Source organism: Equus caballus, chromosome 7, assembly GCF_041296265.1.
Source record: "Equus caballus isolate H_3958 breed thoroughbred chromosome 7, TB-T2T, whole genome shotgun sequence".
Lineage (NCBI taxonomy): Eukaryota > Metazoa > Chordata > Mammalia > Perissodactyla > Equidae > Equus > Equus caballus.
Genome location: NC_091690.1, coordinates 33621309 through 33639722, shown reverse-complemented (window position 1 = coordinate 33639722; position 18414 = coordinate 33621309). Strand labels below are relative to the sequence as shown.

Here is an 18414-nt window from a genome sequence, read left to right as displayed (position 1 = left end):
AAAAACAGAAATCACTGACAAACAAAAATGTCCAATGTCCAACATCACTGGTAATCAAAGAAATGTGAATTAAATAATGAGATACCATTTTCAGAATCAAATTGGGTTGAGAAGTTTTTGACTGATAAGATCTATTTTTAGCTAGGATGTGGGGAAAATCACTCTCATATATTGATTTAGGAGTATATGTTGGAAAACCTTTTGTGAGTACAATTCAGCAGTATGTATGAAAAGCCTTAATAAAGACCACATCATTAGACACAACAATTTTGCTTTCAGGAATTTATCCTAAAGAAATAATAAGTGATATTTGTAAAAGTCCATATTCTATTTGGCATTGCTTATCATATTGAAAGTTGGACAAAAAATTGTCAAATAATGAAGAATAGGCAGACTTCATTATGGTTCTCCCATCAAAATGATACCACGCACCCATTAAGAATGATATTTAATTTTATTTATTTATATGAAAGATGCTAATGATATCTTTAAAATGAATAAAACGTCAAAATTTTATACACAATATGATCTACATTTGTCAGAAAACAATACTATGCAAATTAAATGCATGCAGAAAATATATGCATTGAAATGTTAACTGATTATTTATAGATTGTGGAAATATGAGTAATTTAAATTTTCTACTTTATGTTTACCAATGTGTCCTAATTTTATGAAATAAATACATATTACTTACAAAATAACTGAAAGTAAAACTAGACATAGCAAATTGACCTTTTTACAACTTGGCTATTCAGTAAATTGAATTTGAGCAAATTGGCCTGTTGGTAAATTAGATTTCATTAACTGATTTTCAGACAACTGGCATGAATCTTTTAAAAGGTAAAATCAACATGATTTAATTTTTAATTTATTTACTTTTTAGGAAGATTAGCCCTGAGCTAACATCTGCCAATCCTCCTCTTTTTGCTGAGGAAGACTGGCCCTGAGCTAACATCTGTGATCATCTTCCTCTACTTTATACGTGGGATGCCTACCACAGCATGGCTTTTGCCAAGCGGGGCCATGTCCGCACCCAGGATCCCAGCCTGTGAACCCTGGGCCTCCGAGGAGTGGAATGTGTGCGCTTAGCCGCTGTGCCACCAGGCTGGCCCCTGATTTAATTATTGATAGAAAGGAGTGAGCAACTGGGAAAATGGTGTCGTATTCTGAGATAGGGTAACATAAGAGAAGGAGAAATTTTGCAGAAAAGATAGTACTAAAATAAGTCTTCAATATATTGAGTTTCAATTGTCTGTGGGACATTCAAGTGCAGATGTATAGTAGGTAGCTGGTATTTCAGACATAAAATCTAGCCTAGGGGCTGGCCTAGTGGTATAGCGGTTAAGTTTGCATGTTCTGCTTCAGCAGCCCAGGTTTTTCAGGTTCAAGTCTCAGGCGCAGACCTACACATCAACCATCAAGCCATGCTGTGGCAGCATACCACATACAAAATCAAGGAAGATTGGTGGAGATGTTTGCTCAGAGTAAATCTTCCTCAAGCAAAGGGTAAAAGGTTGCCAACAGATGTTAGTTCAGGGCCAATCTTCCTCACCAAAACAAAAAAAACCCCCCCAAAACTAAGGAAATCTGAATAAATTATGGATCTATAAATTTTGCATCTATGTTCGTCAATGATATTGGCTTGTAATTTCCATGGTCCTTGTCTGGTTTTGTTATCAGGGTAATGTTGGCTTCATAGAACGAGTTAAGAAGCATTCTATCTTCTTCAGTTTTTTGGAATAGTTTGAGAAGGATAGGTATTAAGTATTCTTTGAATGTTTGGTAGAATTCTCCACAGAAGCCATCTGGTCCTGGACTTTTGTTTTTTGGGAGATTTTTGATTACTGTTTCAATCTCTTTACTTGTAATTGGTATATTTAGATACTCTATTTTTCTTGATTCAGTGGGAGGTTGTATGAGTCAAAGAATTTATCCACTGCTTCTAGATTATCCAATTTGTGGGTGTATAGTTTTTCATAGTATTCTCTTATAATCCTTTGCATTTCTGTGTTACCCATTGTAATTTCTCCTCTTTAATTTCTAATTTTATTTATTTGAAGCCTCTCTCTTTTTTTTCTTGGTGTTTCTGCCTAAGGGCTTGTCAATTTTGTTTATCTTCTCAAAGAAGCAACTCTTAGTTTCACTGATCCTTTCTACTGTTTTAGTCTCTATTCCCTTTATTTCTGTTCTAATTTTTATATTTCCCCCCTTCTGCTAACTTTTGGCTTTGTTTGTTTTTCTTTTCCTAGTTCTGTTAGGTGTAGTTTAAAAGTGCTTATTTGAGATTATTCTTGTTTGGTGAGGTAGGCCTGTATTGGTATGAATTTCCCTCATAGAACTACTTTTGCTGCATCCCATAAGAGTTGGTATGTTATTTTTTCATTTTCATTTGTCCCCAGGAATTTTTAAAATTTCTCCTTTGATTTCTTCATTGATCCAATGGTTGTCCAGTAGCATGTTGTTTAGTCTCCATATATCTGTGGCCTTCTCTGCTTTTTTCTTGTAGTTAATTTCTAGTTTATAGCATCGTAGTCAGAAAAGATGCTTGATATGATTTCAATCTTCTTAAATTTATTGAGGCTTTCCTTGTTTCCCAAAATATGGTCTATCTTTTTGAATGTTCCATGCCACTAGAGAAGAATGTGTATTCTGCTGTTTTTGGATGGAATGTTTTATATATATCTATTAAATCCATCTGCTCAAGTGTAATATTTAAATACACTATTTCCTTCTTGGCTTTCTGTCCGATGATCTATCCATTGATGTAAATGGGGTGTTAGGTCCCCTACTATTATTGTGTTAATGTTAATTTCTCCCTTTAGGCCTGTTAACAGTTGCCTTATACACTTTGTTGCTCCTGTTTTAGGTGCGTATTTATTCATAAGTGTTATGTTCTCTTGTGGAAAGTCCCTTTTATCATTATTTACTGGCCCTCTTTGTCTCTCATTGTCATTTTTATCCTGAAGTCTGTTTTGTGTGACATAAGTATAGCAACACCTGCTTTCTTTTGTTTGTCATTTTCTTGGAGTGTCATCTCCCATCCCTTCATTCTGAGCCTATGTATATCTTTAGAGCTGAGATGTATTTCCTGGAGGCTGCATATTGTTGGGTCTTGTTTTTTAATCCATCCAGGTATGCTGTGTCTTTTGACTGGAGAATTCAATCCATTTAAATTTAGAGTGATTATTGATATATTAAGGCTTAATACTGGCATTGTATCTCTTGTTTTTTGGTTGTTCTGTGTTCTGTTGTTCTGCCTTTTTTTTTTTTTTTTGAAAATGAGAGCTCATTTATTTATTTATTTATTTATTTTTTGCTTTATCTCCCCCAACTCCCCCGCACATAGTTGTATATCTTAGTTGTCGGTCCTTTGAGTTGTGCATTCTGCCATTTTATTTTGGAGGTTTCTGCGGACGATTTCTCATTTTTCTCTTTTTTTATTAATTGTGGCTCTGCTCAAATTTTTTTGTTGAGTGGTTTCCTTGAGGTTTGTATAAAAGACCTTGTAGATGAGATGGTCCATTTTCTGATAGCCTCTTATCTCAATTAGCTTAAGCAGCTTCCATCTCTCTCATGTTCCCCTTCTGAGTTGTTGCTGTTACAAATTATTCTGTTTTGTGTTGTGAGTTTGTGACTCGTTTGAAGTGTTTATAGTTGTTTTGATGCTTTTCTTCCCCTTATCTTTTAAGTTATTATTAAGTATGTTATTTCCCTGTTCTGAAAGAGAGATGCAGTTTTCTGATTTTGTCTATTTATCTCGTTGCTCAAAGCTTTGTAGACCTTCACCTTTTTGTGTCAGGTATGAGGGAATCCTTTGTCATTTCTTGTAGGGGAGGTCTAGTGGTGATGAACTCCTTCAACTTTGTTTATCTAGGAAAGCTTTTATTTCTCCATCATATCTGAAAGATATTTTTGCTGGATAGAGTATTCTTGACTGCAAGTTTTTGTCTTTCATGGTTTTGAATACATCATTCCATTCTCTCCTAGCCTGTAAGATTCCTATGAGAAATCCACTGAAAGCCTGATATGGGGTCCTTTGTAGGTTATTTTCTTCTGCCTTGCTGCCCTAATATTTTTTCTTTGCCATTGGCTTTTGCCAGTTTTACTATTATATGCCTTGGAAAAGGTCTTTTAGCATTGATGTAATTAGGAGTTCTATTGGATTAGTGTATTTGTAAGTCCAATTTCTTCCTCAGGTTTTGGAAGTTCTCAGTTACTATTTCTTTGAACAAGCTCTCTGCTCCTTTCTCCTTCTCTTCGCCCTCTTGAATGCCTGTAATCCTTGTTGCTTATCCTAGTTGAGTCAGATATTTCTCGAATAATTTCTTCATTTTTAAAAAATCTTAGTTCTCTTTCCTCTTCACTTGAAGTAATTCTATATTTCTATCTTCTAAATCACTAGTTCTTTCCTCCATAACATCAGCCCTATTTTTTAAGGATTCTAGATTACTTTTTATTTTATTAATTGTGTTCTCCATATCCAGAATTTTTGCTTTTTTTTTTTTTTATAGTTTCAATCTCTTTGGCAAAGTATTCCCTATTCTCATTATTTTTTTCCTGAGCTCATTGAACTGTCTTTCTGAGTTTTCTTGTAACTCGTTGAGTTTCTTTATGACAGCTATTTTGAATTCTCTGCCATTTAGATTGTAAATTTCTGTGACTTCGGGGTTGATTTCTGGAGAATTGTCATTCTCCTTTGCTCTGAATTGTTTCTGTAGTTTCTCATGGTGTTTGATGAATGAATCTTTGCAGGGGCATTTGTGAAATTATCAGGTTGCAGATACCACCTGCTACAGCTGGAGGGAAGCAGGAGCTGTGTTTCTGACTCCATCCCACATGCTGGAAGTTGTAGGGTATTCTTGGCACTTGCACCAGCTAGGAGAGCATTCACTTGGCTGTGTAGATTTCCTGCCACCTCTTAGGGTCATGCTGGTCACTGTGCTTCATGGATGGGGCTTCCTCATGGGGCCTGAGCCTGGGTCACTCCTTGGGACCACAGTGGCACTGTTGGCTCTCCCACCAGATGGGAAAGTGATCATGCAGGGGCTCAGGGCTGCTGCTACCTGTTCCCACGTCATGCTGAGGTGTGCTCCCACTGTCAGGGCTGCAGTGGTACTACGGGCATTTGTTCCAGCCAGGAAATCGTTTGTCTGGGTGCATAGATCCACCACGTCCTCTTTCTATGGTGGCACTGGCTGTTGTGCTTGGTGAGTGGGCCTTCCCCACAGAGTCCAAGCCTGGGCCACTCCCTGGGGCCATGGTGGCACTGTGGAATCTCCCACTGGACAGGAAAGTGATCACACAGGGGCTCAGGGCTGCTTTCACCTGTTCCCACAGTCATGCTGAGGTGCACTCCCACCCTCAGTGCTACAACAGTACTATGGGCTTTCACACCAGCTGGTAGAGCAGTCACACACATGCACAGGGCTACTGGTGGGCCAGCGAGTGCTCACCTATCTCCACCACCTCCCTTGGAGTATTCCATCCACCCTCAGATGTATAGCTGCATGAGTCTCTCAGGTATACTGTTGTACTGTGTGGATGTCCTCCATTGATCAATGAATGTCTATTTAGTTGTATTTTGAAGGGGGAAAGATAAAGGGAACAGCTCTCTCTGCCATGTTGCTGATGTCACTCAAAAAAGTCAACTTTTAATGAACTCCTGAGGTCTTCTTTACCTCCAGGTCCCTGTGAGAGTTTATGATAGTTAACTATTTTTATCCATTTGTAAGTTATGTGTAGTTGGATTAAGACTAGGCTTTGGATTCATTAGAGACATTGTGGACACAACAGAATTCTAAGTGTAAATCTACAAATGAAGCACCATTGCTGTGGACAATTGGCTGAAAATGTCTCCAAAAGGTGGATAGGCAAGCAGACATTGATGTGTGCACACAAATAGACATAACGATTGGTGCAGCTTGACAAGAAGCTGGATTTCTGTCTTTGTGGTATGATTTCATAAACTTCTCATGAGAAGCTCTGATCAAAAACATAGCTTACCCACTTGTTCCCTGAGGCTTGAGTTTCTCTCAATAAAGAATTTTTTCCCTTTGACTAAAAATATCATAAATTCTCTGTAAAAGGATTTGGAGTATAGGTGGACACATACCAGTTCAACTAGTCCCTGTGCAAAGGAGTTTATCAGATCCCCTCCTGAGAGCTGGCTTGAAAATTAAGAGTATTTAAAGTAGCTGATTTTAGCTATTTAACATCAGAAATGCTTGTGGGCAGTGACTTTCATTGTGTGACTTGTGATTTTATAAAAAGCTTTTGTCTCTCTAACTTGTCAGTAAGTACAAAATCCCTCCATGAGAGCCAGTGCTTATGGTGAAGCTATTGTCTGAAGCACAGGAAAAGCGTATGGCCTGGGAGGAGTGATACATTAAACAACATTCACCTATTGGTCCATTAGAGTAGCTGATATTAACAGTGCAACTCTGACCAAAGTCTTTCAAGTCTTTTCTCCAATCCCTTCACAGAGAGACCTTATCTACCATCCTATTTAAAAGCAAAGCCCACACCCTTTTGTTTGTTTGTTTTTGCTCTTATTATCATCTAAAATATCACATAACTTACTTATTTATTTTATTTCTTGTTCTGTATTCCCCCTACTAGAGTAAAAACTCAATGAGGGCAGGGACTTTGTTTTGTGTAGAGGTTTATGTGCAGCCCCTAGAAGAGTGCTCAGCACATAGTTTCTCTATTAAAATTTGTTGAATGAATCAATGAATTTCACTCTGTTATTCAAGACTCTTAGAGGTTACTCATTGGGTAAAAAAATGGCCTTCAGGCTTAGAATTCTAGACTTTCCTTGTTGTGTTTCTGGTGTACTTTTCCAGACTAATTCCTTTTTTCTTTTGAAGATTCACTCAGGTTGTTGCATGTATCAATAGTCTACCCTTTTTATTGCTGAGTTGTAATCCATTGTGTGAATATACCATTACTTATTTAACTATTTTCCTTTGATGCTTATTTTGGCCATTTCCCAAGAGGGAAATGTTTTTGGCCATGATGAATGAAGCTGCTATGAACTTTTGTGTAGGAGACAGTTTGTGGACATTTGCATTAAGTTTTTAGGATATCTGACTAGGAGGAATTGCTGGGTCAGTGGGTTTTACTTCATGATATACTGCCAGTTTTATAAATATTTATACCATTTTACATTCCCACTAGCGATATAAGAGCATTTTATTTGCTCCACATTCTTGTCAACATTTGGTATTGTCAGTCTTTTACATTTTAGTTGTTGTAATGGTTGTGTAGTGATAAATTGTTGTGGTTTTAAATTTGCATTTCTCTAGTAAGTAATTATTTGAGCAACTTTCCATATGCTTATTGCCCATATGAATATCTTTTGAAGTCTGTTTAAATCTTCATCCATTAAAATTTTCAAAGTTCTTTTATTAATTTATTTTAGGAGTTCTTTATATAGTGTAGATATGAGTCCTTTGACAGACACATGTGTTGTGAATATTTTCTTTCTGATTGTGGCTTTCCTTTATACTTTTTAAATGATGTATTTCAAAGAGCAGAAGATTTTAATATTGATCGAATTGAATTTATGGTATTTTTCTTTTATGGAAAGTACTTTTTATGTTTAAGAAATTCTTCTTCCTTTATGGTCTTGAAGATATTCTACTGTTTTCTTCTGTAGGCTTAACTTGTGCATTTAAGTCTCTGATCCATCATGAATTAATTGTGTATGGTGTGAAATAGGGGTCGAATATCATTTTTATTTGTATATAGACATCTAGGTGTTTGAGAATCATTTCTTGAAAATAACTTTCTTTTCCCACTGAATTGCTTTAGCACCTTTGCAAAAAAAATCAGTTGACTCTATATAATGAGTCTATTTCTGGACACTATACTCTGCTTCATTAATCTATTTACTTGTCCTTACTTCACTACTACACTGTTTTTGTTTCTGTAACTTACTTTATGTAATTCTTGGAGTAAGGTATACAAGTCCTCCAACTTTCTTCTTCTTCTTCTTTTTTTTTTGAGGAAGATCAGCCCTGAGCTAACATCTGCTGCCAATCCTCCTCTTTTTGCTGAGGAAGACTGACCCTGAGCTAACATCCGTGCCCATCTTCCTCTACTTTATATGTGGGATGCCTATCACAGCATGGCTTGCCAAGCAGTTCCATGTGTGCACCTGGGATCCAAACCAGCGAACCCTGGGCCACTGAAGCAGAACGTGCAAACTTAACCTCTGTGCCACTGGGCCAGCCCCTCCAACTTTCTTCTTTTTCAAAGTTGTTTTGGTTAGTCTAGGATATTTGCATTTCCATATAAATTTAACAATCATCATGTCAATTGTTACCAACATGTTTGCTGGTATTTCGTCTGGTATTGAATTGAATCCATAGACAATTTAAAAATACTTAGTTTCCCAATTCATGAATATGATATATCTTTCCATTTACTTAGATTTTCTTAAATGTTCTTTAGTCATATTTTATAGTTTTCAGCATGGAGGTCATGCATGAATTTTGTTTAATTCTTAGATATTTCATTTTTTTTTGCTACTTTAAGTGGTATTTTAAAATTCCATTTTGTAATTTTTTTTGCTAGAATGTAGAAGTACTATTAATTCTTATATGTTAACCATATATTTGATGACAATATTAATTTACTTTTAAATTCTAGTAGTTTATTTTTTGATTTATCTTCTATGTACACTTATGTATCCGTAAATAAAAATGGTTTTATGTCTTCCATTTCAATCTCTAGATGTTTTATGCAAACAAAACAGAGTGACAAAATTTATACTAGGAATCTTATCTAAGAGGATTTAGTTCGAGAGCACTAAATCGCTGGAAATTCAGTTAGGAGCAGTGTGCAGAGAGGTGTGACTGTAGAGAAGGGATAGTTGATGGGAACTTTGGATTCAGCATGTGCCACACAATGTCATTTTAGTCAATAATGGACCACACATAGGATAGCGATCCCATAAGCTTGGGACCACATATCCTAGGTGTGTAGTAGGCTACACAATCTATATTTGTGTAAGTACACTCTATCTTGTTTGGACAATGATGAAATTGCCTAATGATGCATTTCTTGTAATGTATTACCATCATTAAACAACGCATGACTGTGTATCCTTGACATTTTGACTGATAGATTGTAGAGACTGACTTATGTTGTCCTTCTTGGAGATGGTTGAGAAGCTCAACACTTTTTTTGCGTGTATGAGGAAGATTGTCCCTGAGCTAACATTCATGCTAATCTTCCTCTATTTTGTATGTAGGATGCAGCCACAGCATGGCTTGATGAGTGATGGGTAAGTCTGTGCCTGGGATCTGAACCCATGAACCCTGGGCTGCCAAAGCAGAGTATGTGAACTTAACCATTACACCACTGGGCCAGCCCCTCAACACTTTTTATTATTGAGTTGGCTAGAACTTCCCAGTCAGTGTTGACTAGACCTTGTAAAGTGGACATTCTTGACTTGTTATTGACCTTAGGATGAAAGAATTCAGTATTTCGCTTGGGTATGATGTCAGCTGTAAGTGTTTCATAGACATCCTTTATCACATTTAGGATGTTCCTTTCTATTCCCACTTGTGGAGAGTTTTTTTTTTATCATGAGTTAAGTATTGATTTTTATTAAATACTCTTTCTGCATCTATTAAGATGATTGTATGGTTGTATTCTTTTATTCTACTAATATGGTGAGTGATACTGATTGATATTGCAAATGTCAATCCATATTTGTTCCTCTTTTCCTACCATCACTTGGATTATTTGATTTTTTAAAAAAATTCCATTTTAGGTCTTTTATTGGGATTTTAGCTGTAATTCACTGCACTACTTTTACTGTATTATTTTATTATGTTTTATAGTGCTGTTGGTTTATATATTTTAATTCTGTATATCTTATACATCCACTATAAATTATATTTTTATTGCTTTAAATAGTCAAAGAAATTGACTTCTCAGGAAACTTAAAGAAATAAAAAAAAAAGCCTTTAATGTGTACCCACAAATTTACCATTTCAAGTGTTCTGCATTTCTTTCTCTAGATCTGAGCTTTCATCTGGAATCACATGCTCTTCCTCCACCACATTTTTTTGTCAAATAGGCTTATTGGTGATTAATTATTTCACATTTTGTTCACCTGAAATTTTCTTTATTTCTTTGTTTTGAAGGAAAATGTTGTGAGATATAGAATACTTGATTGATGGTTTTTTCTTTCAATATTTTAAAGATGTCATTTTATTTTCTTTTGATTTCCATTTTTTTAACAAGAGGTCAGCTATAATTCCTATTTTTGCTCCTTTGAAAGCAAAGTACCTTTTATCTTGGTTGCTTTTAAGCTACTTCTTTATCTTTAGTTTTTAGAGTGTGAGTATGATTTGCCCAGCTGTGGTATATTTTGTATTCATTTTGTTCATGTTTCCCTGAACTTTACTGTTTCATGGGTTCATGTATTTCATCAGATTAGGGAACTTTTCTTCCATTATCTTTAAAAACATTCCTTCCTCCCAATTCTCACTCATCTCAGTTTTTGAAACTCTGATTACATATGTGTTGACTATTTAGCATAGTCTTAAAGAGTTTGGTTGCTATGTTTTCAATTTTTTCCTATCTGTATTTTAGTATGGTTAATTTTTATTGATTTGTATTGCTTTCAATGATCCTTTCTCTGGCTGTGTCCAATCTCCTATTAAGCCAACTCAACGGGTTCTTTCTTTCTAATATTATATTTTTTAGTTTTGATTTTTTTGAAATTTTCCTTTAGTTATTTTTATTTTTTATGTCTATTGAAATTTTCCATCTGTTAGTCAATTTTGTATTTCTTTCAACTAAATTTAAATGAATAACTAAAGTAGTTATTTTAAAATCTTTGTCCACTAATTGCAACATTTAGGTCACATGTGAATCTACTTTCATTGAGTATTTTTCATCTTTACTATGGGCATACTTTCTTGCTTCTTTGTATTTCTAGTAATTTGTTTTTTCATGGTACTGGACATTGTGGATATATTGTGGAGACAGTGGGTTGTGTTATTCTTCTCTACGGAGTGTTGAATTTTGTCTGGGATGCAGTTATTTTTCTAGTAGATCTCCTTGACCTGGTGACACTTGGATTTAGCCTTTGCTGTGATGGGTCTATTCCGGTTTTGCACTTAGCCTGAGGGCTTAGTCCTTACCCCTAGGGTATGGATTTCAGTGGTCTTATCTTAATGCCTGGTTTGTTCATCAAAGCCTCTCCACTCTCACTGGGTCATAATTCTAATATTTCTCTAGTATTCTTCATCCTCTGTGATCTCTGTTTAGGTGTTAATCTCCAGCAATTGTTGCCTCCTACACCTATGCAGTCTTGCCATGCACGTACCAAATTTAGGATACAGCTAAGAACTCCAGGGAGTCCTTTATGCAAATACCTGAGGGCCCTTTTCTTCGGCTTCTTCCTCTCCATATCTTGCCCCACAAACTCCAGCTGTCTTAGATCCCTGAACACTGATCTTTCTTTATTCCACTAATTGAGACTGTTGCCATTTACTTGGGCTCCACTTCACTATTTTTGGTTTGGAAATTGCCCTGAGGGAGAAAGTTAGGATAAATGTGGTAGTCACTTCATTTTCTTGGTTTGTCTCAAGAATTTCATCCTTGTTCTGTCTGCTTCCCAAAGCTTGCAAATAGTCACTCTGAATAATTTTTTCCAGTCTTATAATTGTTTACGGTCGGAAGGTAAGTGTGATAATGGCTACTCTGTCATACCTGAAATAAGAAATTTCTTTGCTTACCCTTTAATTACTTATTATTTGCATTTGAGCCAAGCTGAAGGCCACATGGGTTCATGGACTAGCAGAGATTGGAAATCAGGAGAGTTAAACTAGATCCGTGACCTGGGCTAATTAATGGCTTTACTTCTTTGGATCTCCTTAGTGTCTCTGTCTGAAAGATGAGGGTAAAGATTAGTTTTGTGGATACAGAAGTTGTCAGCTTTGGAAGATTAAAAAAATTATAGCTACCATATTCATACCCATAGAGATTCTGATTCAGAGGGTCTGAGTGGAACCCTGAATTTCTTTCTAACGAACACTGTAGGTAATGGTGGTGCTCAGCTATATATGGAAATTCTGGATTTTATTATTTCCTGAGTCTTTCAGGTCTAAAATACTATGAGTGTTTGGTCTTGATGTTAAAGAGTGTAAGTAAAGATGTGAGAGATTGATACCTAGGATAGATAATTTTTGTCAAGGTGAGGTTGGCATTGCAGGATAGAAGACAGAAAAAGACAAAAGCAAACCATAGAGGAAGAACAAACTTGCATGTGTCCCTGCACTGAGCATCTGATCTGCTAGGCTTCAATTTGAGAGCACTGAGAAGCTAGAAAGTCAGTAGAGAGAAGTGGTCAAAGAAAAGAGGGTGGAAGGCAGGGACAGTAAAGGGAATTTTTATTAGTTAGTAGTTTAGAGAAAGGTTGTTCTTGGCACAGGTTGAGAGCAGTTATCTGACAGGTGTTCTTTGTTCCCATTAAACTTAAACTCCATGAAAAGACAGGGGAGGCGATACAAAGAGGTCTCCTTTCTTGTCTGAGCTGGAAGCAGAGCACTTATTCCTGGAATGAATTGGAATGTGAATAAATTATCTAATGTCCTATCCTAAATTATAATAGGTGGTCCTGTGTGCCAATCTTTCCTTGACCTAAGGACTTCTTTTTACTATAGTCATTGTATATTTATTTGTAACTTTCGAAGAGTTTATCAGATCCAGTAGGCAAGAATCTTGCTTTGTGGATTTCAGTAACTCACATTAGGAGGAAATGTAGTGCAGTAATTATGATTCAGGGGCATGGAGTTAGACAGACCTAGGTATGTGGGCTTTAAAACATATTGTTTCTGTCAGGGCCTTACCTTTAAATGGATATCATTGTGAGGAATAAATAAGGATGTATTTGTTCAGTGCTTTTAACAGATCTTGGCAGCCAGAAGTCAGTATAAGGGATCTGTGTCACGTACATTATTGGAATTGTAATGTTAATAATTTTTTTCACAATGATTTTTCTCTTAATAGTACTGGATAAATGTTTGTTGAGAGAGTTTGTCTCTAAAAGCCAAACCAAACACTACTGAAGGTATAAACAAGCATTTCTTCTTCCTTTGGGAAAGGAATCTCTGAGGAAATGGTCTTGATGGAGTCTGTCTTTTAGTAATCAGCCCCCTGAGATCTGTAATCCCAATAAAACACTTTAATCTCCTGTATCCACTGGTGAGGAAAGGATCTTTCTCCTTCCTTGTATCTGGAGGGGCTTTTGGACAAAGTGACAATTGGAAATCATGCTCTTCTTTGCAGAAGGGGCTACAAGATAAATTAGAGGTTCTGATCCTTTGATTCTGACTGGGAGGAGAGAGTTCTGAGCTCAAAGCTGCCTTTTTCTATTCACTATGGTCACTTTCCTTTCCAGGACAGTTGTGGACATGAGATAGTAGAGTATAGCATTATGGCTCTAAACTAAAGGAAGGTGAGTGCCTGCTTGACCCTGGGCAGTGGTGTAACATAGTTGTTACAAGTGCAAACCATGAGAGTCAGACTGCCTAAGTTCACTTTCTGGCTGCCACTCAGTTATTTTGGGACTTTGGGCTAGTTTCCTAATTAAGCTGTTGCATTTGCAAAATGGGATAACAATAATATTGTCACACAGCTCTTAGTACACAGCCTCTCATAGTAACCACTTAAATAAGTGTTAGTTAAAAAAATTGGTCATTTAACCTAAAGCCACTTGAGCTAAAAGATCTTGGAAAAATGTGACTTCACCTTCTTGATCTGACAGCAGTAACCCAAGGTAGAAGTTCTAGGCAGAGTCTCAGTGGCTTCTGCCAGTCAGGACTCTCTCCAGGGAAGAGGCCCAGCTTTCAGCCAGTGAGTCAGAGGCAAGAAAGAGAAGGACATAGAAAATGTGCTGACAAAAATCTAGAGACATCTATCTTATTTTTGAATCCTTTCTCTAGAAGCACTAGTTTTCATGCTGGAGGCAAAGTTTAGCCTCACATTGTTCTCTGGAAGAGAAAGCCACTTGGGCTGTGAAGATTGATCCACAGCAAACAGTAACAACCTTCTTATCATACCAAAGTTCAAATCTCTCTGTGTGGATTCCATTGTCAAAAATTGTGGGTGTATACTCAGATGGTGGTGGTGGTGTTTCTTTCTTTCTAAGTGGTTTTCTTTTCTTGTCCCCATAGACTGCCCCTCCTATGTTCGTCTCAAGAGGAGAATGGCAGCTGAGAACTCTTCTGTGACAGAGTTTATCCTCGCAGGATTAACAGACCAGCCTGGACTCCAGATACCTCTCTTCTTCTTGTTTCTAGGTTTCTACATGGTCACAGTGGTGGGGAACCTGACCTTGATAACACTGATTGGGTTGAACTCTCACCTGCACACCCCCATGTACTTTTTCCTCTTCAACCTCTCCTTAATAGATTTCTGTTACTCCACCACCATCACCCCCAAAATGCTGAAGAGTTTTGTCTCAAAGCAGAATATTATCTTGCATGCAGGGTGTGTGACTCAACTCTTTTTCTTCTGCTTCCTTGTCATCTCTGAGTCCTTCATCTTGTCAGCGATGGCATGTGACCGCTATGTTGCCATCTGTAAACCACTGGTGTACACAGTCACCATGTCTCCTCAGGTCTGTTTACGTCTAGTGTTGGGTGTATACGTGATGGGATTTTCAGGGGCCTTGGCCCATACGGGAAGCATAGCAAGTCTGACCTTCTGTGCTGACAACCTTGTCAATCATTTCATGTGTGACATCTTTCCTCTCCTTGAGCTCTCCTGCAACAGCACTTATGTGCATATACTGGTCGTCTTCATATTTGTGACCATTGACATTGGAATGCCCATTGTCACCATCTTTATCTCTTATGGCCTAATACTCTCCAGCATTCTCCACATTCACTCCACTGAGGGAAGGTCCAAAGCTTTCAGTACGTGTGGCTCCCACATAATTGTGGTTTCTCTTTTCTTTGGTTCTGGGGCCTTCGTGTATCTCAAACCACCTTCCATTTTGCCCCTTGACCAAGGAAAAGTGTTCTCTCTGTTCTATACCATTGTGGTGCCCATGTTAAACCCATTGATCTATAGTTTGAGGAACAAGGATGTCAAAGTTGCACTGAGGAAAACCTTGGGAAGAAAAATATTTTCTTGAGAAAGGAATAAAATTTGAGAAAGATGCAATGCTTTGTTTATTAGTGTTTTCAATGAGGGGTCCAGGTTCCAGGTTTTTTCTCTCTTATAGGAAGAGAATTTTATGTCTTTATGTTTGTATTAGTGTTTAGTGCAGGTCTATTTTCCCTGTTTCTTGACCTACCTTGACTATTCTAAGATTATTTTATCCAAAGTTTCCTACAATCATTGGTCATTTAATCTTGAACAGGCCTTATAAATCATTTTATATAACTTCCTCATTTAACAGACACTGGAGACTTAGAAATATTGTATATGTTTTCCTGGGTCACACAATTACGTGATGCCACAACTGGGACTGGAATCCAGACACTTGAATTCCAATGTACTTCTCTTTCCTTTATGCCATGTTTTCTTGCTTCATTGCTGCCCTTGCAGATTTCATTTTGAAAGTACAGTACACTAGCATATTAAAATCTGATTCTATTTATAGTAAATTAATGTAACTTCTCAATGAATAACTTTTGAATATTACACTTTTCTTTCACGAGGATAGGAGGTGAAAAATTTTCTTTCTTTTTTTTTAAAGATTAGCACCTAGGCTAAGAACTGTTTCCAATCTTCCTTTTTTTCTTTTAAGGATTAGCACCTGGGCTAACAACTGTTGCCAATCTTTTTTTTTTTTTCTGCTTTATTAGTTGCAGGTCCTTCTAGTTGTGGGATGTGGGACACCGCCTCAATGTGGCCTGGCGAGCGGTGCCATGTTGGTGCCCAGGATCCGAACCCTGGGCTGCCGCTGCAGAGTGCGCGAACTTAACCACTGGGCCACGGAGCCGGCCCCGAAAAATTTTCTTAAGTTGATCTTGGCCAAATGAGAAGCGAGGCAAATTAAGAGTGTGGGTGGCAAGTATGTGGCTCCTAATAGCAGGTAAAGCATGGTAATTCCTGAGGTCATGTACAGACCCCTAGGGACCCAGCTTAGTGTATTATGGCTTCTATAGTTTTAAGGTTATAAAGATACCGAGTGGAAAATTTCATTCATTATTTCAAATCTAAGATGTAAGAATTTAGAGCTTTTTTCTACAGGTTGGTTTGTTTGTTTTAGCTATGATGAAGAAATCTGTGGCTCAGGATAATCATTTAAGGGTCTGTAAGTTCTAAAGGAGGAGTAAATAATTTGGGGGATCTAGTTAGTTATCAAGGCAGCACCAAGCAGCTGATTATCAGCAGAAGCAATTCATTGAATTTTAAGGACTGCAGATTCCACTGATCTTCTCATACAGGCATATGTGGGAAAGGGTAATTCACTGCAGGACAAGGTTATGAATCCACAACTGAAAAAAAAAGAAAGGAAGACAAAGAAATCCGTAACATTGGGTAGAGAGAGGTATAGATCATATCAGAGCACTTTGATCTCGATGACTTAGTAATAAAGGAAGTTTCTTTGGAAAAGCACTACTATGTTAAGTGCTGGGCAGATGCTTTGACTTAGGAGCTTTTCTTTGGGAAGGTTCTTTTCTTTGGGAAGGAGGGAAGTTTAGATGAGGGTTTAGTTTTTCCCTTTAGTATCACACAGATCAAAGAGGGTGAAGCTACAAAACCGAGAGTGTCGGGGGAAGATTTGCTTTAGTCAGTATGGAATAGGTAAAGAGAACTGAGTTCAGGAGAACTGTGGGTGTGTGTCAGGTGGGTGAGGTGAATAGGCCACATTCAGTAGGTAGTAGAGGAAACAGCAGTTGTGAGGTGTACAGTGGAGTTGGTTATCCTGGCTCAGTTGTTATTAGTTGTGTGATTTGAGCAAATGACTTAATGTCTCTAAATATTAATTTCTCTATTTTTAATACAGAGACAGTGATTTTGATTTTGGAGGGTTTTTGAGAGAATTGAATACCAGGCACTTAATGAATCTTAGTTCCTTCCCCGTTGGAACTCCTTCACCCAGTTTCAGCACCTGCTCTAGCTTTTGTATGACCTGACGCAAATCAATTCACCTTCCTAGAACTCTGCTTAGTCATGAGAAAATGGACTCTTCTCTTTCACTTAAAAAGTATATTAAATTTTATTAAAATATATTAAAATATTTTTTTTACTAGGTAATATTTGCACATGGTAAAAAATTAAGCAATATAAGTGGAGATTATACAGCAAAAACATGTCCGGCTCCCATCTAGGCATTCCATTCTTGATACTTGATGCAACAATTCTTGCTGATTCCTTATGAATTCTCTTATATTCAAACATATATCTCATATATGTATATATATATGTCTAGTGCCTCTTCTTGTTTTAAAGTATTATAAAATGGTATTTAAGAATGATTTTTTCAATAGAAACAGCTGAGAAGTGGATGGGACAGAGAACTTTTCAGAGGTAAAAAGAAGAGGAGTCTATCATAGAACAGGCATGGGAAAAGGTATGAGAGTTTGTGAGAAGAGGACAGAGAGCAGAGGCCTCCTTAGCCTTTGAAAGGTCACTATCGGTCCAAACCCTGTAGCCACAGAGTAACATTTTGGTCTTCTGATATTCTGTCCTCGCTCCATGGTTGCACACCTCCATCTCTGGTTGATGCAGTGATGAGGTCAGAGCCCTTCAGAGCTGAGAATGTCAGGGTGGCAGGTATTTGTAAACCAGGACACTATTTTAAACATGTTTATTTATTTATTTTAATAAATGAGGTGCATAGTTTCCCTTTTTCTGATTCTTGAAGCAACTTCTACTTATTGTTGCAAATTTGGAATATAAGAAATATATGAAGAAAAAAGATTACCTATACTTTGGTGTGGTAGTTTTCATGATTGGTCAGAATTTATCACTCACCTAATAGTAGTATGCATCCATACACTTGCCATGGTCTCATAGAAGTAGGCTATATTTTCCTGCTCCATTGATGGTCTTTTTGCCATTTGTTCCATCTGGGCTAATAGGATATTAGCAGATATGATATAAGCAGGTGCATGGGATGTGTTTATATGCTGGGGCTTGCCTTCTTGTGTTTCTGCCATTGCCTCGAGAAAGCTTTTGCTAGGTAACTGCTGCTGCTTCTAACTGCTTCTCATGATGAACACATGAGGAACAGTTATTGAAGCAGAGACACCCACCAGTGCCCAGACAAGATGAACCATCACAATCAACTTATAGACATGTGAGGAATAAATAATTCATTGTTAAACGCCATGAGATTTTGTGAGGTTGTTATACAGCAATAGCTAATGGATGCAGTCTATCTTCCAGAGATCAGGAAAGGAGAATCTCATCTGAAGTATGAAATTT

The 18414-nt window shown here is 37.2% G+C and overlaps 1 protein-coding gene across 1 annotated transcript; it reads left to right on the top strand.

Moving 5' to 3' along the window:
• The first annotated feature begins 14233 nt into the window (after window positions 1-14233).
• OR8B12 (olfactory receptor family 8 subfamily B member 12) lies at window positions 14234-15166 on the top strand. Its single transcript, NM_001391591.1, is given in 1 exon segment — window positions 14234-15166. A coding segment is annotated over 1 exon segment (933 nt).
• The last annotated feature ends 3248 nt before the right edge of the window (window positions 15167-18414 follow it).